The sequence below is a fragment of the Lepus europaeus genome, chromosome 17, assembly GCF_033115175.1.
Source record: "Lepus europaeus isolate LE1 chromosome 17, mLepTim1.pri, whole genome shotgun sequence".
Lineage (NCBI taxonomy): Eukaryota > Metazoa > Chordata > Mammalia > Lagomorpha > Leporidae > Lepus > Lepus europaeus.
In genome coordinates this window covers 78090266-78117323 of record NC_084843.1, presented here as the reverse complement: position 1 = coordinate 78117323, position 27058 = coordinate 78090266, and the positions used below count along the sequence as shown (strand labels likewise).

Below are 27058 nucleotides of genomic sequence, written 5' to 3'. Positions count from 1 at the left end.
TAATGAGTCTTATACTGGATAGAGTGATTCTTCCCAATTAGTTTTCTTTTTAATAGTTTAAGCTAGTCTAGGACCTATGCCTTATCTTTCTTTTTTAAGAATTATTTTATTTATTTGAAAGAGATAGAGTGAGCGAGAGAGAGAAAGGTCTTCCAATCCACTGGTTCACTCCCCAAATGACCGCAATGGCTAGAGCTGAGTACTTCAGCCGTCACCTGTTGCCTCCCAAGGTGTGCAGCAGCAGGAAGCTGGAATTGGAAGTAGAGCCAGGACTTGAACCCAGGCACTTGGATAGAACATCCAAGAGGCATCTTAACCACTGCACTGAAGACCATACTTAGATTTTTAAAGAAATATTCATTGCCGGGGCCGGCACCGTGGCTCACTAGGCTAATCTTCCACCTGTGGCACCGGCATCCCATATGGGTGCTGGGTTCTAGTCCCGGTTGCTCCTCTTCCAGGCCAGCTCTCTGCTGTGGCCTGGGAGTGCAGTGGAGGATGGCCCAAGTGCTTGGGTCCCTGCACCCACCCGCATGGGAGACCAGGAGGAAGCACCTGGTTCCTGGTTTTGGATCAGCGCAGTGCCGGCCGTAGCAACCATTTGGGGAGTGAACCAACAGAAGGAAGACCTTTCTCTCTGTCTCACTGCCTATCTATATCTGTCAAAAAAAAAAAAAAGAAATATTCATTGCCATTCTCTGCGTGGACATGTCATCTGCAGACACACAGTTTTATTTCTTGTTTTCCAATCTGTATGTCTACAATGACTGTTGCTACATTAGACTTCATTTGCCAATACTAGGCATTTGAGTTCTTAGTGGAATGATTTGAGGCAAGAAAGATGGCCTTTTGTGTCTCAATATTTCTTAGCAAATTTGTTCCCAAAGCTACAGGGTTTTTTTTGGACTCCCACTAGCATTTTATATTTCGTTTTTTGCTGCATGTCATTTGGATTTGCCAGTCATTTTTAAAATTCTGTAAATATTTATTTATTTCAAAGTCACAGTTACAGTGAGAGATGGAGAGAGTGAGAGAAAGAGAGAGAGAGAGAGTGCTTCCATCCACTGGTTCACTCCCCAAGTGGCTGCAACAGCTAGTGCTGGGCCAGGCTAAAGCCAGGAGCCTGCAACTCCATCCAGGCCTCCCTCTGTGTGGCACAGACCCAAGCACTTGGGCTATCTTCTATTGCTTTCCCAGGCACGTTAGCAGGAAGCTGGATTAGAAGGGAAGCAGCCAAGACCCAAATCAACGCCCATATGGGGTGCCAGCATCATAGGCGGCGGCTTTACCCACTATACCGCAATGCCAACTCCTAGATAAATTTTTTTTGAGACAAGGATAAAGTGCATCGTATTGATGCACTGTGCATTTATTTGATTAGTTCTGGGGTTAAGCACCGCTCAGTCTGCAAATTTCTTTTGTATGTCAACAGATGCTGTATATTCAGGCCCTACCTGGGCCTTTCTTTTCCATGGACCCGTCTTCATTTGTGGATGTTTATGGATATATCGCGACCCCTCAACTCTGGAAGCAAAAGTCGGCATTAATCTGGCGTCTTGGCCCTACATATCTCTTTGAAGAATCCATCTCGCTGGAAACCCTGGAGGCTCTCATCAAACTGGGCCCGCGATACTGTGGTAACTTCCAGGCTGTGCATGCCCAAGGTAGGCAGCCTTGTGATTTATAATATGTTTGCTGATACGAGTTCACATGTGGACATCCAGTTATTTATAGCAATATTTATAAGGAGCAGCTCAGCGCGGGTCAGTCATTAGGAAAGACCTCTGGAATCGGATCATTATATATTTACAACCCAGCAGAACATGTCACAGCGCAGGAAATGACAATATCCTTTAGGCTTCAACCCCGAGCCACCTAATGGAGGAGGTGGCGGGTTATACTGTCAGCGAGAGAGAAGAGAACGAGATAAATAAGTTACATTCCTTTTAATGAAGAAGCTTTTTAACTAAAGGATACTGTTGTTGTCAATTATTAAACAGGCAGACAAAACATCCACATCTTCCTTATTGATCGTTGGCTGTTCAAGCAAGGAGCCGAGCTTGCTGGGCTCCATCAGATCGAGGGGGTCGGCTCCCAACTGGGAAGAATGATAAATGTGACGGTGCACAGGGGCTCAGGGCATGGCCCAGGGCCGCTGAGGGCTGTCGAGGGCCCAGGGGATCTTTGCACGTCACTTCCTATGGCCGCGCCAAGCCTGGAGCCGAAGTCCCGCTGACCCCGGCGTCGCGTTGCGCTTCCCTTGGAGCTCACTGGCTCTCATCCTCTTGGGCCTGGCGTGCTCCTTCCCAAAGGGGGTGCTCCTGATGGGCACACGGCTCTTAGTCCCTGGTCCTTTCAGCCCCGCCTGTTGCCTTTTGAGATGTCAGCTTCCTTGTCACTCGTGTTCTGGTTTTGGGGAGAGAGAAAGACTATATACTTCAAAGGTGTCTTATGTAATTTTAAAGAGCTTTATTTGTTTATTTGAAAGGGAGAGTTACAGAGAGAGGAGGTGAGAAAGAAAGGAGAGAGGAGAGAGGAGAGCGAGAAGGAGGAGGAGGAGGAGGGGAGAGAGAGAGAGAGAAAGAGAGAGAGAGAGAGAGAGAGATCGATCGATCGATCTTCCATTGCTGGTTCACTTGCCAAATGGCTTCAATGACCCGGAGCTGGGCCAGGCCAAAGCCAGGAGTCAAGAGCTTCTTCCGGGTCTCCCATGTGGGTGGCAGTGGCCCAAGTACTTGAGCCATTTTCTGATGCTTTCCCAGGCACATTAGCAGGGAGCTGGATTGGAAGCCGAGCAGCCAGGACTTGAATCAGTGCCTATATGGGCTGTCAGTGTGGCAGATGGGGGCTTTACCTGTGTGTGCCTCAGTGCCGGCCCTGATAAGATGACTTAAACTCTGACCATTTTACACATGGGATGTCTGTTTTACGGTAGTGTCAGTCTTGGGAGAGCTCCCCCACGATTTTCCGTAAGCATCAGAGAAGCATCAATGGGGCAAATCCCAAGACATGCTACCCACGACACACAGAAACGCACGCCGCCACAGCACAGGTGCATCCTCCCGCTTTGCCCTGAGGCCGTGGGCGTTTCATCCTCTGAGGATGCCTTTTCTCCCCTGCAAAGGGAGCCGGCCCGTGACTCAAGGTGTGTCGTTCCAGGGGAGGACCTGGACAGGGAGGCTGTGCCCCTGGTCGCGGAGGAACGCATTTTCTTTGGACTTCACGTAGCCAGCTCCTGCACCACCAGCATCGCAGACATCAGGAGCGCCTACAACGAGGTGGACAGCCGCCTGATCGCCAAGGAGGTGCGCCTGCCGCCTGCCCTTGCTGCTGTCTGCTGGCATCTTGGTCTTCAGTCTTGCTTCTGCATCCACCGCCCCCTTCTTGTGAAGACACACACACGTGCGCGTCCAAGTCCATTGATTACAATAGTCTTTGCCTCCCCAGTCCATAATCTCCCCCAAGACGGAACCTTTTTTATTTATTTTATTGCTCAAAGAAGAAAGCAGGTGCTCTTCACAGTACAGCAAGAACCAATGGAAGGTTTTTAAAAATGTATATTTTATTTAAGATGTATTTATTTATTTTTAAAGTAAGCATTTCAGAGAGGAGAGAAAGTAAGCCTTTCAGAGGAGAGAGATATTCCATCCACTGGTTCACTCCCAAATGGCTACAAGACTAGTCTGGGCCAGGCCAAAGCCAGAACCCAGGAGCTTCTTCTGGGTCTCCCCGTGGGTGGCAGGAGCCCAAGGACTTGAGCCATCTTCTACTGCTTTTCCCAGGCCATTAGCAGAGAGCTGGATCAGGAGTGGAGCAGCTGGGATGTGAACCGGTGGGAAGCCATTGTTGAAGGTGGTGGCTTTACCAGTTAGGCCGTGATGCCGGCCCCGGTGGAATCTTTTAGATTTCTTTGTGACACAGAGAACACTGTTGAACCTCTGTTTGGGTATTCATGATGTGGCCCCATTGCAAAATGGTCTTTGGCTTGCTGTGATTTTTGTAAACGTTTATCTTATGTATTTGAAAGGCAGAGTTAGAGAGAGAGAGAGAGAGAGAGAGAGAGAGAGAGAGAGAGAGAAAGGCAGAGAGATTTTCTCTCTACTGGTTCCATCCAAATGGCTGTAATGGCCAGGTCTGGGCCAGGCTGAAGCCAGGAGCCAGGAACTCCATATGCGCCTCCCACGTGGGTAGCAGGGCCCCAAGCACTTGGGCCATCTTCTGCTGCCTTCCCAGGTACATTAGCAGGGAGCTGGATCAGAAGTGGAGCAGCTGGGACTCATGTGAGAGTCATGTGAGATGCTTGGCCCAACCTGCTGTGCTGCAAGGCCCAGCCCATGTTATTTACTTATTTATTTGTTACCATACGCTTGCAACAGCCAACGTGCTCATCAATGAGGACACCATTAGAGTGACAGCTTCTATCTCCTGCATGCTTGCGTGCCCTCCTCTCTCTTGCTTGGAGCTGATGAACTCGGGCTGCTTTGTGTGTGTGCTCTTCACCCTTCTGGGCAGAGGCCACTTCTTTATAGTGAGCTTGGGAGGTGTGGGGACTGGGAGGTGTGGACACAGCCCCCACTTTGGAAGGTGACAGCTTACGGCACTAGCTTCCTGCCCCCACTGACCCCTCACCGTGAGCTGTCGCCTATGCACAAACTTCTTCTCACTTCTGGGAGGAGTTTAGCTTCAGTCCCCTGACACCGGTTCAGTTAGCATCATGCACTGATCATCACGCACTTGTGCCACCCCCGCCCTGCCCTCCGGGAGCTCACAAGTGGCAGCTGCCCCTTTGCCGGGATTTTCTTGCACCTGACTGTCGCCAGTCTCTCCAGATGAACACTTCGTCCCGTGACAACGTCACGCCTGTGTTCTTGATGAGAAACTCTGCCGGCCACCTGCCAGGCTGCCTTCGCACCATCGGCGCCGTGGCTGTGGGCCATTTAGGTAGGTCTGGCTGTGATCGCTTCACTGCTGGTGGGAAGAAGGCTTTGTGCACCTGCGGATTCTGCCGGCAGGCAGGATGGTGCATGCAAGGGGGTGAGAGGAGGGAGCACCAGGGTTGGGAGGAGGCAGACAGAGAGCTGGTGTCCCCGGGGGCGTGGGGCTCTGTCCACCTGGCCGCAGCCCATGCTGGCATCTTCACTGGGGAGCACAGGTGGCCATGGGCAAAGGCAGTGGTTGACTGATGGAAGCTGCTGGCACCACACAGCCAGGCAGAGCGAAGCAGTGAGCAGGTGCGAGGGGCCAGCCCAGGAGGATCAGTGAGGCAAACAGGAGCCCAAGGTCAGTAGCTGAGGAATTGAGACTCAGGGCGCGTGGCACTCTGGACCTAGGACAGAGGCAGGCAAGCCGAGGCCCCCACTGACGACCCAAACAAGGCTCAGCGCAGGGTCCCTGCCATCTTTGATTTTTCAGAGGCCCCTGCCCTTCTGCCCAGCCTGTCCCCAGGGCACAGGCCCTGCTGTCTGAGAGTGGACAGTGGCTCAGCCAGGTCACTGGGGACTTCCGGTCGCATGGAGGCTGTGACATGCTTGCCTCTCTATGCACGCAGGGGTCAGGGTGTTCCACTCCAGCCCGGCCGCCAGCAGCCTGGACTTCATCGGCGGGCCCGCCATCCTCCTGGGCCTCATCTCCTTGGCGACAGACGACCACACCATGTACGCGGCTGTGAAAGTGCTGCACTCGGTCCTGAGCAGCAACGCCATGTGTGACCGCCTGATGCGGCACATCAGCGGGTACCAGGTGACGCCACCGTCCTGTCTGAGCCTCCACCTCCCCGGCTCGCTGTCACTCCTCGGAGGCTGAAAGTCCCCCCTCCCCGAGGTCCTGAGACCCGCATCGTCGCTGTGGAGGAGGGCCAGGGACAGCCAGCCGAGGGGAGCTGTATTCAGGATGGGACGCTCACCTGTCTGGGTTCTAGAACTTTCTCTGATGAATTCCAGACTCATTTGTGGTCTCCCCGCTCTAACCTCTGCATGATGAGATCTGCTAAGAGACCAGGCCGCAGAGCCAGACTGCTGGGGTTGAAATCCTGCTGCTGCCTCCGACTTGCTGCCTCAGTTTCCCCTCCTGTCAGACATGGGCTGTCAGACCTCTTGCATCAGAGGGTTGCCATGAGGATTAGACAATTGCCTGCAAGTGAAGGCTTGCCATTGAGCCTGGACCAGAATAAGTGCTCAGAGATGTTAGCCATGTTTTAGTTCTGTTATTATTCTTACTATTATTCCTTTACCTGAAAGGCAGAGAAAAAGAGAGATCTTCCACGCACTGGCTCATTCTCCCAATGCCTGCACAACAGCTGGGGTGTGTGTTAGCAGGAAGCTGGAATCAGGAGTCGGAGCTGGGACTTGAATCCTGTCATTCTGATGTGTGACACAGGATCTGAGTCTCCACTAGGCCAGATGGCCACTGTAGGGACAGCCAACACAGAGGCTTGGTGGGAGGTGTCATCTTAGCCTCTGAGATGGGTTTGGCAACTGAGCCAATGGTCGGGATCCCTGGGCCCCCATCCGGGAATGGATGCTTGCATGTCGGCTGCTGGTGTCGGACAGAATGGCAGAGCTGATGTGTGTGGCCTGAGGCAAGGCTGGGAGAGCACCGTGCTGGTGGGACGCAGCAGGTGCAGTGGAAAGATGGTAGTTCTGAGGACGCCGTGTGTGCCCACTCCTCAGATCATGGCGTTTCTCCTGAGGAAGAAGACCTCGCTGCTGAACCACCGCATCTTCCAGCTGCTCCTCTCGGTCACTGGCACCGCCGAACTGGGCTTCAAGTCGTCCGCCATCACCAACATTGGTGTCTTCCAGAATATTCTCTGCAATTTCGAGGTAAACCAAGAACGGCTCTGAGAGAGAAGAGAGAGAGGGAGAGAGAGAAAGTTTGTGTGTGTGTGAGAGAAAGACAGAAAGTTAGTGTGTGTGAGAGAGAAAGACAAAGTTTGTGTGTGTATGTGAGAGAGAGAGAGAAAGTTTGTGTGTGTGTGAGAGAGAGAAAGTTTGTATTGTGTGTGTGTGAGAGAGAGAAAGTTTGTATTGTGTATGTGAGAGAAAGTTTGTATTGTGTGTGTGTGTGTGAGAGAATGTGTGTGTGTGTGAGAGAGAGAGAAAGTTTGTATTGTGTGTGTGTGAGAGAAAGTTTGTATTGTGTGTGTGTGAGAGAAAGTTTGTATTGTGTGTGTGAGAGAGAATGTGTGTGTGAGAGAAAGTTTGTATTGTGTGTGTGTGTGTGTGAGAGAGAGAGAGGAGAGAGTATGATAGCAAAAAAATATGCTAGGAAAGTCTGAAATTTCCTGTACACCCAGCAGGGCAGCTTTGTCAGTAAATGTTTTGGAGCCCAGGCACCTTGGTTTATCATTAAATCCTGCCACGTAGGGGCTGTGTGGCCTTAGGCAAGTCTCTTAACCTCTCTGAGCCTCACTCTTCTCGTGCTGGAAATACAGGTCATCATCCTGTCCTCAAAGGCTGTCGTGGGGGTTAAACCAGAGAGCTTCAGAAAGGAATTTAAAAGTGTCAAGTACCAAATGCATTAGAGGGATTTATGTATTTATTTTAAAGATTTATTTACACACACATGCACACACAGAGCGTCTATCTGCTGGTTCACTCCCCAAATAGCCACAACAAACAGGGCCAAAGCAAAGCCAGGAACCAGGAGCTCTGTCCTGGTCTCCCACGTGGGTAGCAGGGGCCCAAGCACTCGGACCACCGTCTCAGGTGCATTAGCAGGGAGCTGGATCAGAAGCGGTGTCGCTGGGACTCGAACCGACACTCTGATATAGGATCATGGAATAGAAGCGGTGGCTTCACCTGCTGTGCCATGACCCGAGCCCCCACATGAGGGTTTCACAATGTTATCCCCATTCCTTTGGATGGCCCTTTGCCTTTCCAAACAATTCTTTTGAATCGTCTCTTGAGAGTTGCCTGATAGTACGCCTGAGGATCCCTGACCCATGTAGAAAACAGGATGAGGCACTGGCCGTGTTCTGGGCATAGGGTGACTCTCAGGACCCACAGCCAGATGGCCGTGGTGGCACAGCAATGAGCTAGGTGGTCCAGGAGGCAGGCACAGGGCCCCTGGAGAGTGGGGTGAGTGAACGGTCAGTTCAGCTTGGGAACTCTGGGACTAAATCAGGCAGCTTTCCAAGGGCAAAGGACTTCCCAGGTTGACGGGGATGCAGCCATGGGGTTCCAGGGCACGCGGCTTAGTGGGCACCTGCAGGTTTGTCCTGGTTGCAGGTTGAGATGAGCTCAAAGGGCAAGGGAGGGAAGATGGGCAGAAGGGGCCCAAGGGCATGGCCAATGCTTTGGCCTGTAGGTGAGGAGATCCATGGGAGCATTTTCAAAATTGTTTCTTTATTAAAAATTAAAATGTACTTCTTACAGAATATACTGGTTCCTCAGAAGCTGTGAGGGCCCCCTGCAGACGCCCCGATCTGCACACACTCAGGTTGTGTTTGCATCCGACCTGCACACGCCCTGCTGTACCCTTGAATCCTCTCTAGATAACTTTGCAGGCCTAATGCGATGTGACTGCATTTTTTTAAACATAAAACTGCATATTTACATAAAATAGCTGTTGTGGGGGAATAATGGCTTGAAAAAGCCTGTCTGTGTTCAGTGCAGATGCAGCCATCACAAACCTTACGAAGCAGTGCACATTTTTTTCAAATACGGTGTTTTCCATCTGCAAAGCCACAGATGCAGAGGTCAAGGACCTGGGAGTGGAGGAGAAGCCTCCTCGCCCAAGTTCCAGTGAGCTGTTGTGGAATTCGGTTGCACTGTCTTCTAGCACTTTCTATGTGTAGTACGTACGTTTTAGGTCTCACTCAGGATCATACTCTCAAAACTGTTTTGGCCGGTGCTGCAGCTCACTAGGCTAATCCTCCGCCTGCAGCGCCGGCACACAGGGTTCTAGTCCCAGTCGGGGCACCGGATTCTGTCCCCGTTGCTCCTCTTCCAGTCCAGCTCTCTGCTGTGGCCCGGGAAGGCAGTGGAGGATGGCCCAAGTGCTTGGGCCCTGCACCCGCATGGGAGACCAGGAGAAAGCACCTGGCTCCTGGCTTCGGATTGGCGCAGCGCACCGGCCGTAGTGGCCATTTGAGGGGTGAACCAACGGAAGGAAGACCTTTCTCTCTGTCTCTCTCTCTCTCTCTCACTGTCTACCTCTGCCTATCAAAAAAAAAAAAAAAAAAAAAAAAAGGAACTGTTTAAGGACTTGTCTCAAATCACAGACTCTTAAAAATTTTTCTCGCAAACACAGAGAAACAGAATAGCATTCTGTCATGTAATTGTTCGTGGTGCCTTCACCATTCCTCTGTTGTCGAATTCTCACAGGATTTCTGTATTTTGCTGCTGTGAGTGCTGGTCAAAACAGGTCTCTTGTGCATGTATTTCTCTCACTTCAAAGTTTTCCTTTAGAATAAATGACTAAAGTTGAGTGATGAGCCTGGAGCCTTATGCAAACAATTTTTAGAGGGCTGATAAGTTTTGCCAAGCTGCTGGTGTCCAAGGAAGCCGGCTGAAGAATATCATGTTAGAATTTTCGGTGATTTTAGGTGTGTTTCTCTGGTGGCAAGAGCCGCGTCCAAGAGATTGGCCATGAGAATCTGGCAGGCACCCAGACGGAAGATTTTGAAACCTGAATTGAGGAAATAGTAGTAGGATAATGAGCAGGGTCAACGGGGGAATCTGAAATTATTTTATTTATCATTTTTGGAAAATTTACTTATTTATTTGAAAGGCAAAGTTATATAGAGAGGGAGACCCACACACATACCCAGAGAGTTCTTCTGGTTCACTCCCCAAATGGCCACAACAGCCAGGCCTGGGCTAGGCTGGAGCCAGGAACCTTTAACTCCATCTGGGTTTCCCACATGGGTGCAGAGGCCAAAACACGTGGGCCATCTGCTGCTGCTTTCCCAGGTGCATTAGCGGGGAGCTGGATCAGAAGTAGAGCAGCCGGGACTCTGACTGGCGCCCATAAGCAAAACAACAGTGGAAGAAAAAAGGAGGGAAAAGTAAAAGTGAGAATGTAAATGAATAAAATAGAGGCAAAATGCATCATCAGGGCCAATTATTGGTTCTCATAAATGTACAAACCTGTGTTAAGACTGGTCCAGGAAAAGAGAAGGCACCAATACATAAGATGAAGGAAATAATATTAGGAAAGAAAAGGGATAGGGTCACAAACAGCACTGGTAAGTTAGAAAATTTAGCTCACCTGAACAATCTTGTAGGACATCGGAGTTTCCAGATCTCACTCAAAAAGAAAACATCCAAAGGATCTCATGACCACCAAATACACTGTACGAAACTCCACGTCCAGGGTGGGTGTTGGGGCACAGAGCTAAGCTGCCCACCTTCCATATCAGAGAGCTCTGGATGGAGTCCGACTCCTCTTCTGTCCCGGCTTCCTGCTAATGTGCCTGGGCAGTACGGAAACTGGCCAAAGTGCTTGGATTCCTGCGCCTGGCAATCCTGGCTCCTGCTTTGGGCCCTGGCCTAGGCCTAAGGCCAGGTGTTGTGAGAATTTGATGAGTGAACCAGCAGATGGGAGACTCTCCCCCCTCCCTTTCTATCAGTCTGCCCTTTAAATTAAATATATAACGCTTAAAAAAATAAAACAAACAAAGGCACATCCAGAAGAGCGCTTAGCTCTCGGGTTGTTTGTAGGGAGCGTGTGCTGGAAAGGAACTAGACCATCACAGACTTACAAACTCTTCCAGGAAACAGAAGAGGAGAGTACTTCCGGTTCATTTTCTGAGCTAACCTTGATACCAGAGTGATAAAAGAATAGTACTGGGAATGAAAACAAACAAACAAAACAGGATAATCTTAACCATAAACAAAGCCACAGAAGTTCTAAATGTGATATTAGAAAATGGTAAGATAGAATATTTTATTCTTTCTGAAAAAAAAAAAAAAAAAAAGAAAATGGTAAGATAAGAGAGACTGAAGTCTTACTAAAGCCTGGGTGTGAAGTGGCAGCAAATATGGGGCAGTTAAAACACAAATGTCAGAAGAGAGTATTGTTGGAACAAGTCGTTAGAAGAGATGGAGGGTCTGGTGACACAGGGTGGGTCACTGAACGAGTGGAATCCACTGAAACTAGTGTGATGCAGGGAGGGGCAGGAAGTTGACAGGAAGTGGAGAGGCAGGGAGGGACAGGAAGCTGACAGGAAGTGAGAGGAGGGAGAGACAGGAAGTTGACAGGAAGTGAGAAGCAGGGAGGGACAGGAAGTGGAGGACTTTCGAGTCTTACACTTCCGGTTTCTTAAAGAAGTGAGAGACCAGCTCATTTCTGAGAATCAGGCCATCACGCAGGAGGGGAGGAAGCCGCAGCTGACCCATTATCCATGTGGTATTCAGGCTCATCTGATCCAGACGCCTCAATGCAGCCCTTAGGCAAGGCTACATGACACAAGATCACAACCAGAATATTTCATTATCCACCGTTTGGTGTCATGCACAATAGTTTCCAGAGGGCGTGCCAGCTTATTGTCCCAGTGCTCTGGGCAGGGGAGCACTTTGGAGGGAAAAGTCTGGGGGATCGCATTGCTGGCTTGGAAGGTTTGGGCCTGCTTTTCCCAGTTGTCCCAGCTCACAGCACCAGGCCAGGCTTAGTAGAGACTGGCTTCATGCATGAATGCCCCAGAATTCTCCAGGTGTGCACCCTGGGGTGCCACTCTTGGCTTCCCCCAGCCCCCCACTGGAGCCACATTAGCCCACACCAGCTGTCGCAATGGGCAGCTTTCTCTGCCTCCTCTCGCCTCTAGCAAGAGGTACCATTTGGGAGCTCCAGCTCTTTTTGCTGCCACACGAGTGACTCTTACAACCTCACGTTCGAGCCTTCTACATTCTGGGCCTTGGGCATTGTTGGTATTTACGGAGAAAGACCAGTCAAGCAGTCAGAAGGGAAGTGGAAATGAAACAGAAAGACCGAGCATCCACTCTGCCCCACCGCAGTGGTTAGCTGCGGGTTTTGTTTACTACGAATGAAAAGACCCGGAGAGCTCAATGTCGCCCTCAGAACCTCAGGGCATCTCACATCTGTGTGTCTCTCACTGTTTTTGTTTTTGTTTTTGTTTTTGTTTTTTTGACAGGCAGAGTGGACAGTGAGAGAGAGAGACAGAGAGAAAGGTCTTCCTTTGCCGTTGGTTCACCCTCCAATGGCTGCCACGGCCGGTGCGCTGTGGCCGGTGCATCGCACTGATCCGAAGCCAGGAGCCAGGTGCTTCTCCTGGTCTCCCATGGGGTGCAGGGCCCAAGCACTTGGGCCATCCTCCACTGCACTCCCGGGCCACAGCAGAGAGCTGGCCTGGAAGAGGGGCAACCGGGACAGAATCCGGCGCCCCAACCTGGACTAGAACCCTGTGTGCTGGCACCGCAGGCAGAGGATTAGCCTATTGAGCCATGGCGCCGGCTTGTCACTCACTGTTTTGTCATGCGGGGGCAGGCAGGGTGGGCTGGGGACAGACTTTATAGATGAGACAGGTAAAGAAAGTATGGCCAGTATAAGTGGGGTGTGGCATATTTGGTACAACATAAACCTGGAAAGTGAGACCCGGCTTCTGAGTCCAGTCCTAGCCATTGCTGGTGGTGACTGGGATCTGTTTCTAAATGCCCTGTCTCTTCCTTTATTTTCTCATCTGTAAAGTGGGAACACTGGCATTTGCATGGCTAGACAAGATGCATGAGGCATGTTGGGTGCATGGGCCCTGTGCCTAGGGCTGGGCAGACATGGAAGGCAATGACTGCAAATGTGCTTGGTTGTAACCCAGACCTACAGTGACGCGCCAGGCAGCAGGGGAGATGGAGAGGGCTGCACGTGCATTGGGTTTAGGGCGCATTTGTGTTGTCTTCCAGCTCTGGATGAATACCACGGACAACTTGGAGCTTGCCCTCTTTTCCCATCTTGCGGAGATCCTGCAGTCACCAAGGTAGGCTGGGTGGTGGCAGCTACAGGCTTCGCACTGAAGTCTTTGTGTCAAGGGGAGGGACCAAGAGGGCCGGGTGACCAGTGGGTCCAGCTCCCAGTATACCGGGTCCCCAAGGAAGAAGCACATCCCTTCCCATGGCTTGTATGCCGTGGGATCACCTTGAGTGGTAGAAGGGCCGGTGCTAGGGGCTTTGAGCCCTCCATTGCTGCCGTGTAGGGGGGCCCGCAGTTACATCCATCAAAGGGAAACCGGCTCCTCTCCCCTGCTGCTCCTTGCCCTACTCTCGCGCTAACCGACATCCTGGCGTCACTTTGTCAATCACTCAGGGCTCTTTTTGGTTGCATGTGGCAGAACTAGAACTGAAAGCAGCTTCAAGGAAGGCAGGTGCAAGAAGGAAGTCACCCGGGGGTGCAGGTGCAAGCCGGAGGCGCAGACCTTCGCTGGGGCGGAGCTCCATCACCTGCCCTTGTCAACGCTTCCTTGCAGCAGTGAGGTGGCTCCCTGGCAGCCCAGACACACGCCCACTTAGCCTGGTCACCCAGAGGGAGGACTCGTCTTCACCACCTAGTGCTGACAATAGAATCGAGTCTCACTTGGCCAACTGGGGCCCGAGAGCCAGGCCAAGAGCATGGTTTCCCCTCTGGAGTGGGTGGAAGGTGATGAGACAGAAGGAGCTCCCAGAGCAAACCAAGGGCTAGGTTGAGAGGCAGGGAGAAGGGAGCAGGGCAGCCGAGGCCGGCAGCCCACCTGCAGGGCCGCTGTCAGCGCCGCTGGTGTTTTCAGTTTACAAAGGGTCTTCAAGGGTTCGTGTTAGATGGGATGGAAAGTTGTGAAGTCTGTATGTGTGGGGGCTCTGCAGTCAGTTCACAGGAGCTGCGTTTTCTGGATAAGCTCTGCCTGCAGGAGCCAGGAGCTCCATCCAGGTCTCCCATGGGAGTTGCAGGGCCCCAAGACTTGGGCCATCTTCCACTGCTTTCCCAGGCACGTTGGCAGGGAGCTGGATTGGAAGTGGAGCAGCTGGGACTCGAACCGGCACCCAGATGCTGGTGTGGCAGGTGGTAACTTAACTCGCTGCACACCGCAAATCTGGTACCTACATTTGTCTTTTCATTTCCTTTGCCTCTTCCTTGAAACCAACTTCCCTATCAGCCCCTTGTTAGTGAATATCTAGTGTGGAAACTTCATGCCTCATTCTTTTTTTTTTTAAAGGTATTTTCTTTTTTTTTTTCTTTTTCTTTTTTTATTTTTGACAGACAGAGTGGCTAGTGAGAGAGAGAGAGAGAGAGAGAAAGGTCTTTCTTTTGCCGTTGGTTCACCCTCCAATGGCCGCCGCGGTAGGCGCGCTGTGGCTAGCGCACCGCGCTGATCCGATGGCAGGAACCAGGTGCTTCTCCTGGTCTCCCATGGGGTGCAGGACCCAAGCACTTGGGCCATCCTCCACTGCACTCCCTGGCCACAGCAGAGAGCTGGCCTGGAAGAGGGGCAACCGGGACAGGATCGGTGCCCCGACCGGGACTAGAACCCGGTGTGCTGGCGCCGCAAGGCGGAGGATTAGCCTAGTGAGCCGCGGCGCCGGCCATGCCTCATGCTTAGTGCCAGAAATCCAAGAAGACTAAGACAGAGGGTTGAAGGGAGGGAACACGGACCGAGCTGCTTATGTACTCGTTAATACCAAGAAGAGCGTTCGAGAGCAGCCATCTGCCCAGCCTCACTCTCCTACACCTGCCCCCTCCTGCCTTCCGCCTTCTGTCTGTCCTGGTCCCTGTTGTTTTCTGAGAAACGGACATTTACTTTGGGAGCTGTTGGGGGGCGGGGGCAGTGGAATTTACTGGAAATCAGATTTGTGATTATCCGAAGGCGGGGGCAGTGGGTGCTTGCGTTCTGTCTCTCCCCTCTGACCGTCAGTGGCATCTCTCTCCACTTTGTGGTTTGGGGCGGGCAGGAAGATAACTCGTGCAGACAGGCTCGTGGAGAGCCGTGCACCTGCCCGTCATGAGGACTCCTCGGCCCCGGGCGCATCTGCTGCCTTGGTTCTGAGTTTTCCGAAGCTGGCATTAGTTGTCCCCGGGGCTCTGAATTGAAAAGTCGATAGCTGGGGTTTGTCTTTGAGGGAGGTTTCTGGGTGGGAGAGGGGAGTGGAAGGGGCTGGAAAGGCACACCCGAGCCGCTCCAGCACCCGCAGACCCTCGCTCCGTGGGCGTCGTCTGACAGCATCTTGACGATTTGCCAAGAGAGCACTGGAGCCAGAGGGCCGGGGGCTGAGCCTTTTTAGCAGAAACACAGTGGATTTGGTTCATTCCAGTAAAAGCTTTTTACGGACTTTCTCCTGGGGCTCGCCAGGGAAGGGCCCAAGAATGCTGAGGTCGCTCACCAGGCACAGCTCATACCCAAGCTCGTCTTCCTCTTCAACGAGCCCAGCCTCAGCCCCTCCAGGATCCCCAAGGTCATTGCCATCCTGGGCTCTCAGCTGAGAGGCCACTTCAGCATCCGGGACGTGCTCAGGTACTTCACCACGCTGTGCCCCCCCACCCCCACCCCAGGGGAAAGGGCAGGGCCTGGGGAGGTGGACCCCAGTTCACTTCTGACCACACTCAACCCAGCGACTTCCCCTGGAGCCTTCTAGAAGCTTCTCTCTGTTCAGGATTGAGAGTCGAGAGGAGGAGCAGGTTTGTGGAGTCAGCGTAGGACCCACAGGTTTCCCACCAAGGCCACATGTCTATCGCCCCCTGGTGCTCAGACACCCCTGCTGCACCCCCAGAAATCAATAATTGCCACCTGGGTGGCCATTCTCCCCAGCAGGTGCCCCCAAGTCTGCCCCCTGCAGGCTTTCCTAGGGACAGTCTCAGCTGGCGGCACGGGTAACCTTTGCTTCCCTAGGCACATATGTAAATTGATCTGCCAGAAGGAACTTCTCTGATGAGTCCTGGCCCGAGGTCTCTGGAAATACTGCATTGACCTCTGACTTGACTCCCGTTGGGCCCTGGGAGGAGCCTCACGGGGCGGGGGTGGGGGGGTCTGGGTGTGTGCCCAGCAGACATAGGGGAGGCCACGGTTGAGTGTGTGTCCCTCCCTCCCTGTTGCTTCAAGGATCGGGCTGTTTATCGTGTACACCCTGAAGCCATCATCGGTGAACGAGAGGCAGATGTGCGTGGACAGAGCCTGGGACCCCTCTCTGCCTGGTGAGCCCACCTTTCCGGGATGCTGGTTGGTCTGAAGGCTGCAGGACAACCCCCAGGGTGCCCTCGAGAGGCACCGCTTTTCAGAGGGGTTGAGACAAAGGAAGGGAAAGGCACCCCCAGCTGAGCAGGGGTTCCCGAGCCGTGGCTTGTGAAGCCGTCATTTTCTGATTAGGGTCTCAAATCAGCCGAGTTGCATACTCCTGATCCAAAGGCTGCAGTGGCTTCTAGGCCTCTTGGATGAAGCCAGTTCCCTATAAAGCAGCTCCTGCAGGTGGGATTTGTCCTTTATGCCTTGGCCCTTGCCCCCCTGCCTGGTTGAATTCTTGCCACCCTCCACATTCCTGGCAAGCTCCGACTGCAGCGCTCAGGAGCAACACAGTGTAGCCATGAGCGCCCTCCATCCGTGCTCTGCCTCTGCTGATCTCCGCAGCAGTGCCCTCCCTGCCCCTGCACCCCACTAGACCGGCCACTCCCAGGTTAAATCAGCGCCCAGCGTTATCCCCCAGATCTGGGGTTTGTTTCTTTGAGTCCTTTTCTCTCTCCCTTCCACAAGGCAGCAGCAGCTCTCTCTCTTGCTGTAACCCCTCTGTTATGGCAGCGTGAAGGGCGTGATTACTGCTTTGTCCTGGGCCCTCCACATCTGTGCCGTCATGACAGGAGCCTCCCGCCACGTGCAGCCATTCCAATGTAACATTTAACTAAGTGGCATTAAATGCTATTAAAACTTTAACTCCTGGCCGGCGCCGTGGCTCACTAGGCTAATCCTCTGCCTTGCGGCGCCAGCACACCGGGTTCTAGTCCCGGTCGGGGCGCCGGATTCTGTCCCGGTTGCCCCTCTTCCAGGCCAGCTCTCTGCTGTGGCCAGGGAGTGCAGTGAAGGATGGCCCAAGTGCTTGGGTCCTGCACCCCATGGGAGACCAGGAGAAGCACCTGGCTCCTGCCATCAGATCAGCGCGGTGCGCCGGCCGCAGCGCGCCAACTGCGGCAGCCATTGGAGGGTGAACCAACGGCAAAAGGAAGACCTTTCTCTCTGTCTCTCTCTCTCTCACTGTCCAGTCTGCCTGTCCAAAAAAAAAAAAAAAAAAAAAAAAAAACAACTTTAACTCCTTACACTGCTCATACTCCAAGTGCCCTAGAAGCCCTTGAGGTTGGTGGCCTCTGTATGGGACAGGGCGGATAGGAAACACTTTTTTTTTTAAAAAAAAAGATTTATTTATTTACTTGAAAGAGTTATACAGAGAAAGAAGGAGAGTCAGAGACACAGAGAGAGGTCTTCATCTGCTGGTTCACTCCCCAGATGGCCGCAATGGCTGGAGCTGTGCCAATCCGAAGCCAGGAGCCAGGAGCTTCTTCCAAGTCTCCCACGTGGGTGCAGGGGCCCAAGGACTTGGGCCATCTTCTACTGCTTTCCCAGGCCACAGCAGAGAGCTGGATCAGAAAAGCAGCAGCCAGGACTAGAACTGGCGCCCATATGAGATGCTGGTGCTTCAGGCCAGGGCTTTAACTTGCTAAGCTGCAGCACAGGCCCCACAGACTATAACTTTAAAAACGTGCTTCTACTTAAAGCTAAATTTACCATTCTTAGGACCTTTTCCTTTTGACGGTATGCACATGGAAGGTGCCTCTAGTTAAAGAGAGCTTCAGGAGCCTTCCTGCTATTCGTGCTAAGTATTGTCCTGAAGTTCAGAATCGAATGCCAACATTCGGGGTCCCATCCGTGGCCCAGTTCCTAGGCGAACTCAGCATCTGGTGACGGCGATAGCTTACGGCAGCCGGTATTAGGCCTCTTTCCATGCGTTTTCTCTCCAATCTGAATTTGCTTTTTTGTAGCTGGAAGCCAAACATCTGGAAAGACAATCTGGCTCAGAACCCAGTTGCTGGAGATGCTGCTCAGTGTAATGTCTTCCCCTCAGCTTCATCTGTCCTCGGAGTAAGTAGCTCCAGGAAGGGCCATTTGGCATGGGGCTGCCTTCACACCGGGTACGGTAGTCAACCCTCTTAATGCAGAGCTCAGCATCTCTGGTCTGTTTGCTACCACGCGTCTCCTGCACCAGTCGGAAACACGATTATGTTCTCTCCACCCAATCAACCAGACCTTGCCCTGAGATATTCTATTGTGAATGTGAACTGGGCCTGGGTAGCCAGAACAGATTTGGTACCCTCACGATGAAGTCCTCGGTCCCCGCTGCTGTGGTGTGGCTGTTAGCTGTTTTCCAGTTGTGACAATTACTGACTTTGATGCCCTGTGCTTAGCAGAAGACAGAGTGGAGAAATGGTTAGCCTGCCTAGCATCCCTCAAGGAAAAGGCTTGCTAATTGCTGTTGGTAAATGTAGTGGCTTTTGCAAGTTGGACAAAGAGGTATCTTTCTTCATTTAACTTTCAAAGTAAAGTGTTAGCCTAAAGCAGATTCCATGAACTGTCCCCCACTGCCTGCCTGTTTCATCTCTATCTGGGAGTCATTGTTTAACACCTACTGTATACCACACTACTCCTGGCTCCCAAGACACAACACCACTGAGCGAATCTGCCCAGCTCCCTGCGCTCGCTGAGTTTACATCTTTATGTGCCCGGGTTTGGGGTGTGGGGAGGGAGTTCCCCCTCATAAGGCAGCATTGCAAAGAGTGTTTGTGAGTGTTCCGACCTGCAAGTCTTTACGTTCCTAGAGACAAACGTGGCAGGACTGGAGTTGGCCTGCTCCCGCCCCTTCCTTCCCCATCTTTTCAAAAGGCAGTGTGGTATTGCGCTCAAGCACCTGCCCCAAGCGTCGAGATCTTCTGGGTTCAAATTGCACGTCTGCCCCGAGGAAGCCAAGGGAGGTTCCCAAAGCCCTGGATGCTTCTCTCTACTCCTCCATCAGAGAATAAAAGTAGTACCTTCCCTAGGTGGCTGTGGTGAGGACGAGATGAATTCATGTGTGGGTAGCCGTAAAATGGTGCCTGCGATACTCGACATACTCTGCACACTAGCTTGTATGGTCACTGTTACAGTCACCATCACCAGCGTCATCACCACCACCTTCACCATAATCATGATCACTTATCACCAGCACCAACACCACCACTGTCACCCTCATCGTCCTCATTACTCTCATATCATCATCATATCAACGTCATCAGGAACTCTGCCAAAGTCAGCTCTTTAGTAAGTATCTGAGGCAGGCCCGAGAAGAAGAGGCTCTTCACTCCTCGGTCCGTCTCAGTCCCAGGGGCCAGCAGCCTCACTCCCACCATGCCTGGCCTGCGAGCTGGCGCTGCTGCCCAGCACAGAGGGAGCTTCCCTGGCTGCCAGCAGGCCGAGTCCTCTGCGGAAATCATCGTCTTGTTGAATCAGTCACCCACCTTCCTTGCCTCCAGCACCTTCCAGTCTCCTCCACACATCTGCATTCTCCAGACTTACTAGAAAGCTCGTTTCTGGAAGTCACAGTTTGTCATGGCTTTTTGTGATGGTTTCAGAGATGCACAAATATGGGACTATCCACTTTAGAGTGATTTTAGCTAGTGTCTTTTTTAAAGGAGGTAGATAATCAGTATGTCTCTGTTAATGGTGATTCAGTTAGATGGATGGCTACTCATACGTTGCATAAGGATAAAAGTGAAGTAGAGAGCTCTTAAGGCCAGGTACACTTTTTTTTTTTTTAAAGATTTTATTTATTTATTTAAGAGGCAGAGTTAGAGAGAGACAGAGAGAGGTTTTCCACCCCAGATAGGTCACACCCCAGATAGCTGCAATGGTAGGAGCTGTGCCGACCCAAAGCCAGGAGCCAGGAGTTCTTCCAGGTCTCCCACATGGGTGCAGGGGCCATCTTCCACAGGCAGGTACACTTGTACATCCAGCTTTCCCATTGCTTTGAGAAGTTTTGGCCAACTTAGGCCACAGCGATTCATAGGCAAATTCTGTCATCCTGTAGCAGTCTCCTCCTCACTGTTGTTTTAGAAGGCCGTAAGTGTGTTGCTAGTGCCGGCCAGATGCACGCCTTGCCTTGCTTTTCCTAGGTGACTTGTGAGGCCGGATGCTGTGTGTCTTTTTCTGGACAAGTCTCTTGCTCGTGGGTGGAGAGATAATTGATCGCATTGATTGATTCCCCTCAGGCTGAAGGAAGAGCTGTTCTTGAACCTGGGGCCCGACTGGTTCCTGCTGCTCCTGCAAGGCCACCTGCACCCCAGCACCACGGTGCTGGCCCTGAAGCTGCTGCTGCACTTTCTGGCCAGCCCCTCTCTCCGCGGGAGGTTTAAGGACGGCCTGCCTGTGGGCTCCTGGGTGGAACACAGCTCCGAGAACGTGCACGTTATGATGGGTGAGCATGCGCAGTCGTCTCCAGGAAACCGGGCATCACCTGTTCCTGCACCCGTGGTGGCTGAGGGGAACCAAGTCAGCCCCTCCCCACTTGAAACCTGCAGCTCTGTGCCCTTGACTCTCAACTCCAAGGCCCGCACCCAGCCGGCCACAGCCCCCTCTGATTTCCTTTGTAGCACCCCTGTGTAGTCTCCCTGCACGGTAGCCGCTTCCCTCAAAGCCTCCTGGCTCGGATTTCCTGGGCAGTTTCCACCTCCTCTTCCAGGCAGGCCTCTCCTCCTGGGCGTGGATTCCTCCTCCAGGGCCAGTGCCACTTCCTTCAGGAGACGAGGAGCCCGCCCTGAGTGAGGGCCCTTCTGTTAGGCTCTCGTGATTGGCCCCTCTGCTGCTTATCACAGCGGATGCATGTGTTTGGTTTGGGTATTCGACGGCTGACTGGCTGTCCCACCCTCTCCCCTGTGAGCTTTGTGGAAACTCTAGGTCCTTGTGGCCTTTTTGTGTCTTGTGTAGTAGCTATACAGTGAGTATCTGTTTCTGAATGAATGAATGATTGAATGAATGAGCATGTCACAGACAGTGTAGGAGTCACTCTCAAGCATTTCTTGTGCTCCCCTACGGGTAACGTGTTTCTACGGTACGGGGGTGGGGGTGGCGGAGGACTCCCCTCCCTACCCTGGCAGAAGCAGGCTCGATCGTCCCCAACTGTGCCTCCTCTACAGACAACCTGAGGGGCCACCCTCCCCCGGCTGAGCAGAGCCCCTGCCTGCTGCCCGGGTTCCGCGCCTTGAGCGACTTCCTGGAGAACCACGTGCAGATTCCGGAAGTCTACCTCATCGTGTGCGCCTTCTTCCTGCAGACGCCGCTTGCCGAGCTGGAGGACGGGCCCAGGGTAGGTTCTTGGGTGGCCCTTGGGGCGGAGCCACCCTCGTGGGTTCCTGACTCTGTCCCGCGACGCTCTCGCTTGATGCTGTCCAGTTTCCTTCTCTCTCGCGGTCCTGCCCCTTCCTGGATGGCGCCTGGGTGCCCTCACCTCCTGGATTCCGCCTCCCCTCATTTCTCCTGGCAAGGGGCTCACTTGGGTCAGTCCCATCTTTCTTTCTTTTTTTTTTTTAAGGTTTATTTATTTACTTGAAAGTCAGAGTTACCGAGAGAGAGAGAGAGAGAGAGAGAGAGAGAGGTCTTCCATCCACTGGTTCACTCCCCAGTTGGCTGCAGCAGCCGGAGCTGAGCTGATCCAAAGCATCTTCCAGGTCTCCCATACAGATGCAGGGGCCCAAGCACTTGGGCCATCTTGCCGTCTTCTACTGCTTTCCCAGGCCACAGCAGAAGCAGAGTAGCCAAGACTTGAACCGGCGCCCATACAGGATGCCAACACTGCAGGCAGCAGCTTTACCCACTATGCCACAGTGCAGGCCCCTAGTCCCATCTTTAAGTAGTTCTCCTTCTGGGTACAGACTAGAGGATTTCGGGGCGCTGGGTGGCTCTGCCTCAGCGCCCCGCCCTCCACCACCTTCTCCCCACTGTTGCTGGGGGAGGCAGGTGTTTCAAGGCATCCGTTTTGATTCTTCCCACTCCTTGCCTTTTTTCTGTATTTGCAGCTTCTCCTTTTCCACGGACTCTCTCCTTCCAGCCCCTGGTTTGTTCCGCTGCTCCCGCTTACTGCCCTTGACCGACACCCTGGACCAGCTGCTGCCCTCCTGGTCACTTTCCTGTCCTTCCCTGACCAGATTCCTCCACACAGAGGTCTGTGCTCGCTGGACTCCCCGTTGTGCCATCCGCACCCTCTTACTCACTCGCCCCAAATCCACGGGCTTGTGTGCCTGCAGGATCTGGCCCTAACCCCTAGTCAGCATCACGTTGCTGCATCGCTGGGTGCCCGGCGTGTCTCCCTAGCGCTGCCCCATCTCGCTGCCCTTCACGCTCTCACTTTTCTGCATCGTCTCCCACACAAGACCAGCGCCCACCCTGTTACCCTCACTGGTCCCTTCTTCCCTCTGTCGCCTGCCTGGTGGGAGGTGTCCATGCTCAGTGCACAGCTCCAAACGCACCGCCTGCTTAGCTCCCTTAGACAAAAGGGGGCCCATTTGTGCCTCATGTGTCATCTACCTTTACCCCACACAGCACCCACAAACTGACAAGGAGGCTTATCTGCCTCCTTGGAGACTTAGCACTTAACCACTGGCTCCTACCTTCCGTTCACCTTCCTGGCACCCGGCTTGGACACTGAACTGCATTGACACAGGGGAGGGGCCTGTACCTGCAGAGAGGACACTGGCGATGTCACCTCTCTTGCCTCCCCTTATTTTCCATGGGTCTCTGTCTTGATCTATGTTTCCAGGACTGCAGGTCATGCTTCAGAGTTCTCTGTGGGCTCTGCTGCGTTCGTTGAGATGCTACATTTTAATTTCTCTGGGAGCATTTCATAGGAAGCGAATGGCCGTGGTGCCTGCTCAGTGTCGCGACCCATGAGAGAGGTGTTACGTATTTTTTTTTTTTTTTTTGGACAGGCAGAGTGGACAGTAGAAGGAGACAGAGAGAAAGGGCTTCCTTTTTGCCGTTGGTTCACCCTCCAATGGCCGCCGTGGTAGGCGTGCTGCGGCCGGCGCACAGCGCTGATCCAATGGCAGGAGCCAGGTGCTTCTCCTGGTCTCCCATGGGGTGCAGGACCCAAGCACTTGGGCCATCCTCCACTGCACTCCCTGGCCACAGCAGAGAGCTGGCCTGGAAGAGGGGCAACCGGGACAGGATCGGTGCCCCGACCGGGACTAGAACCCGGTGTGCCGGCGCCGCAAGGCGGAGGATTAGCCTACTGAGCCACGGCGCCGGCCCGAGGTGTTACGTATTTTATATCACTTGGTATTCAGACAGTTTTGCAGCACAGGCAAGGAAGCTGAGCTGCCAAGAGCCTGAGGTGCTTGCCTGAGCCCCACTAGCAACAGGGCAAAGTCAGGTGCTCCTGTTTCCAAGCCGCAGTGCCCTCCCCTCCTCCCCTCTCTCACCTGCCCCCTAAACCTTTCCTTCTGTGCTGTGGATCATCTCACTTACGGAGGTGCCCTGCTGCACGCTTACGATGTCCAGGCCCGAAGAAACCAAACCGCACCCGAGTTGTTTGTGGGTCTTCAGCGCCTGGCCAGATGTGTGTATTTCTCTCATGCACCCTCCTCCGGCCTGGAGTTTTCCACACAGGCTAAACCCCGAGTCTGCTTCCCTCTCCCCTGCGGGCTCCCTCGGTCCACGTGGTGCACTGGCTGCAGAGTTGGCCCCCGCCCCGCCCAGCTGCAGGTCCCCTCACGGCCCCCGCCTCCTCTTCCAGGACAGCCTCGACGCCATGCTTCAGTGGCTGCTACAGAAACACCACCACGAGGAAGTGCTGCGGGCCGGGCTGTGCACCGAGGGCGCGCTGCTGCTCCTGCAGATGCTGGGAGCCACCATGAGCCAGGTGAGGCCCCTTCCCCCCAGCCCACATCACCCCGGGAGGTTCTGACCGTGACTTTGGCCAGCAGCTTCCCCGCAATGCCATTTGTGTGGGTCTGTTTGCAGCGGCTCTAGCAAAATGCCCGAGACTGGGTAATGTGCAGAGAGTGTACTTAGCTCGTGGTTAGGGAGACTGGGCCATGCAGAACCATGGCACCTGCTGTCTGCTCAGCGTCTGAGGGCCTTCTTGGTGCACGGTGACACGGAGGAGGTCCTGCCTGGAGAGACAGAACACGCTGCTAGCTCAGGTGTCTCTTCCTCTCCTTTATTATTATTATTATTATTATTATTATTATTATTATTTTTTGACAGGCAGAGTGGACAGTAGAGAGAGACAGAGAGAAAGGTCTTCCTTTTTGCCGTTGGTTCACCCTCCAATGGCCGCCGCGGTAGGCGCGCTGTGGCCGGCGCACCACGCTGATCCGATGGCAGGAGCCAGGTGCTTATCCTGGTCTCCCATGGGGTGCAGGGCCCAAGCACTTGGGCCATCCTCCACTGCACTCCCTGGCCACAGCAGAGAGCTGGCCTGGAAGAGGGGCAACCGGGACAGGATCGGTGCCCCGACCGGGACTAGAACCCGGTGTGCCGGCGCCGCAAGGCGGAGGATTAGCCTGTTGAGCTGCGGCGCCGGCTATTTTTATTATTTTTTGACAGGCAGATTTAGACAGTGAGAGAGAGAGAGACAGAGAGAAAGGTCTTCCTTCCGTTAGTTCACCCCCCAAATGGCCGCTATGGCCAGCGCTGCACCTATCCAAAGCCAGGGGCCAGGTGCCTCCTCCTGGTCTCCCATGTGGGTGCAGGGGCTAAGCACCTGGGTCATCCTCCGCTGCCTTCCCAGGCCACAGCAGAGAGCTGGACTGGAAGAGGAGCAACCAACCGGGACAGAATCTGGCGCCCCGACCGGGACTAGAACCCGGGGAGCCGGCGCTGCAGGCAGAGGATTAGCCTAGTGAGCTGTGGCGCCCGCCCTCTTCCTCTCCTTTTAAAGCTGCTGGTGCTATCTTGGGCGCTCTGCCCTCATAAACACCTCTGATGTCCATGAGCTGCCCCCAGATCCATTCACAAAAGGAATCTGGGAATTGGCCGGCGCCGCGGCTCACTAGGTTAATCCTCCGCCTTGCGGCGCCGGCACACAGGGTTCTAGTCCCGGTTGGGGCGCCGAATTCTGTCCCGGTTGCCCCTCTTCCAGGCCAGCTCTCTGCTATGGCCCGGGAAGGCAGTGGAGGATGGCCCAGGTGCTTGGGCCCTGCACCCCATGGGAGACCAGGATAAAGCACCTGGCTCCTGCCTTCGGATCAGCGTGGTGCACTGGCTGCAGCGCACCAGCCATGGCAGCCATTGGAGGGTGAACCAATGGCAAAGGAAGACCTTTCTCTCTGTCTCTCTCTCACTGTCCACTCTGCCTGTCCAAAAAAAAAAAAAAAAAAAAAAAAAAAAAGGAATCCGGGAATTGAGTTTCCAGCACACAAACTTCAAGGGAGCACATGCAAATCAGAGCGCCCAGGACTTAGCCAGACAAACACAGAAGAGGTGAGACAGGCTCCAAGGCTCGGCTTAGATGTGCGACAGCAGTGCCAGCCTCCTGAGCCATCACCAGGAGACACCTGCGTTTCCTCTGCCCGCACAGTTGGCTTTCTTCACTGGGACATAGATAGGCATCAATCAGAGGGGACATCTCTGCCGAGCAGGGGGAGCTCATTGCCACCTGCAGCACAACGGTGGGCCTTGCCCGGGAGTGACCTGTGAGGCCGAGACCTGGTGGCTGCCACCATGGAGGTGCCACAGTGAGGTGTCTGGAGCAGGGGGCCTTGGGACTGGCCCCTTGAGGTCCTCGAGAGGGGCGTGGAAGGGTCTTTTAGACGCGGGGCAGGTGTGAGGAGCCAGGGCCATGTGGCCTAAGACAGCAGTGCAGATAATGAACTAGGTCAACCAGAATGGACCTCAGTGCCTGGAAAAGCACCTGTAGACACCAAGGACAGTGGGGGGCCCGAACACTTCTGTTAGAGAGCCCGGTCGCCTCTAACGTTGGCGCTAAAGAGCAAAGCCTCCAGCAGCAAAAACACCTGCTGTGCATGCACCTAGAGCTTTCGTGGGATGTCCTTCCAGATGGCACTCAGAGACTACGCCTTGCCCTGATGCAGAGACCACAAAACCCTCCCATTTTCCCCCTCCCTAATGTTTTGTGGCCATGTTTCTGTGGCCATAAAGTGGAACAGCACGGGAAGCATCTCTATTTACAATGGAGCTTTATGCGGCTCCTCGGAGTGGTTATTGTCGTAAAGAGCCTGCTGTGGGCTGCCTTCTCCAGCTCGATGAGCTCCTTAATGCAGATTCTGGGGTGGGGGAGAGTGGGTGACAGCACGACGCACGCCTTTTCTCTCGGGTGTGCTTCTCGCAAAGACTGCCTTTGACACCACACACGTGTACCCCACTCACTTGCATGCGTCCGCTGTGCAGCACACATCCGGATCTCTTGTGCAGCAGCTCGCAAGTGCATTCTCACAGCCTCGGCAGCCTGGCCAACTGCATGACGTCTTCCTTGTTGCATTGTTTGCATTTATCATCACTGGGGGTGAAGCCACTTTTCAGATGCTGTGTGACTATTTCTTATCATTTTTTTACAGTAAATTACCTGTTATTTATTTATTTATTTATCTATCTATGTATTTATTTTTTACAGGCAGAGTTAGACAGTGAGAGAGAGAGACAGAGAGAAAGGTCTTCCTTCTGTTGATTCATCCCCCAAATGGCCGCTACAGCTGGCGCGCTGCACCGATCCGAAGCCAGGAGCCAGGTGCCTCTCCTGGTCTCCCATGCAAGTGCAGGGCCCAAGGACCTGGGCCATCTTCCACTGCACTCCCGGGTCACAGCAGAGAGCTGGACTGGAAGAGGAGCAACTGGGACAGAACCGGCGCCCCAACCGGGACTAGAACCCGGGGTGCCAGTGCCGCAGGCGGAGGATTAGCCTTGTGAGCCGTGGCGCTAGCCTATTTATTTTTTAAAAGATTCATTTATGTACTTGAAAGAGCAATGGAGAGAGGGACACACACACACACACACACACATCTTCCCCCCCCCCCCCCCCCGCAGTTTCACTCCCCAAATTCCTGCAATGGCTGGGGATGGGCCAGGACTAAGTCAAAGATTCCATCCGGGTCTCCCACATGGGTGCAGGGGCCT

At 53.5% G+C, this 27058-nt stretch overlaps 1 protein-coding gene across 1 annotated transcript in view; it reads left to right on the top strand.

Annotated features, from left to right (window-relative positions):
- Window positions 1-27058, top strand: part of WDFY4 (WDFY family member 4) — a 243414-nt gene that overhangs the window by 72049 nt on the left and 144307 nt on the right. The window contains exons 19-30 of the mRNA XM_062214495.1: window positions 1433-1664; window positions 3160-3305; window positions 4830-4941; window positions 5549-5739; window positions 6669-6821; window positions 12858-12931; window positions 15272-15433; window positions 16019-16110; window positions 17941-18040; window positions 20200-20405; window positions 21124-21293; window positions 23718-23843. Coding sequence (XP_062070479.1) covers window positions 1433-1664; window positions 3160-3305; window positions 4830-4941; window positions 5549-5739; window positions 6669-6821; window positions 12858-12931; window positions 15272-15433; window positions 16019-16110; window positions 17941-18040; window positions 20200-20405; window positions 21124-21293; window positions 23718-23843 — 1764 coding nt within the window. The remainder of the gene's footprint in view (window positions 1-1432; window positions 1665-3159; window positions 3306-4829; window positions 4942-5548; window positions 5740-6668; window positions 6822-12857; window positions 12932-15271; window positions 15434-16018; window positions 16111-17940; window positions 18041-20199; window positions 20406-21123; window positions 21294-23717; window positions 23844-27058) is intronic.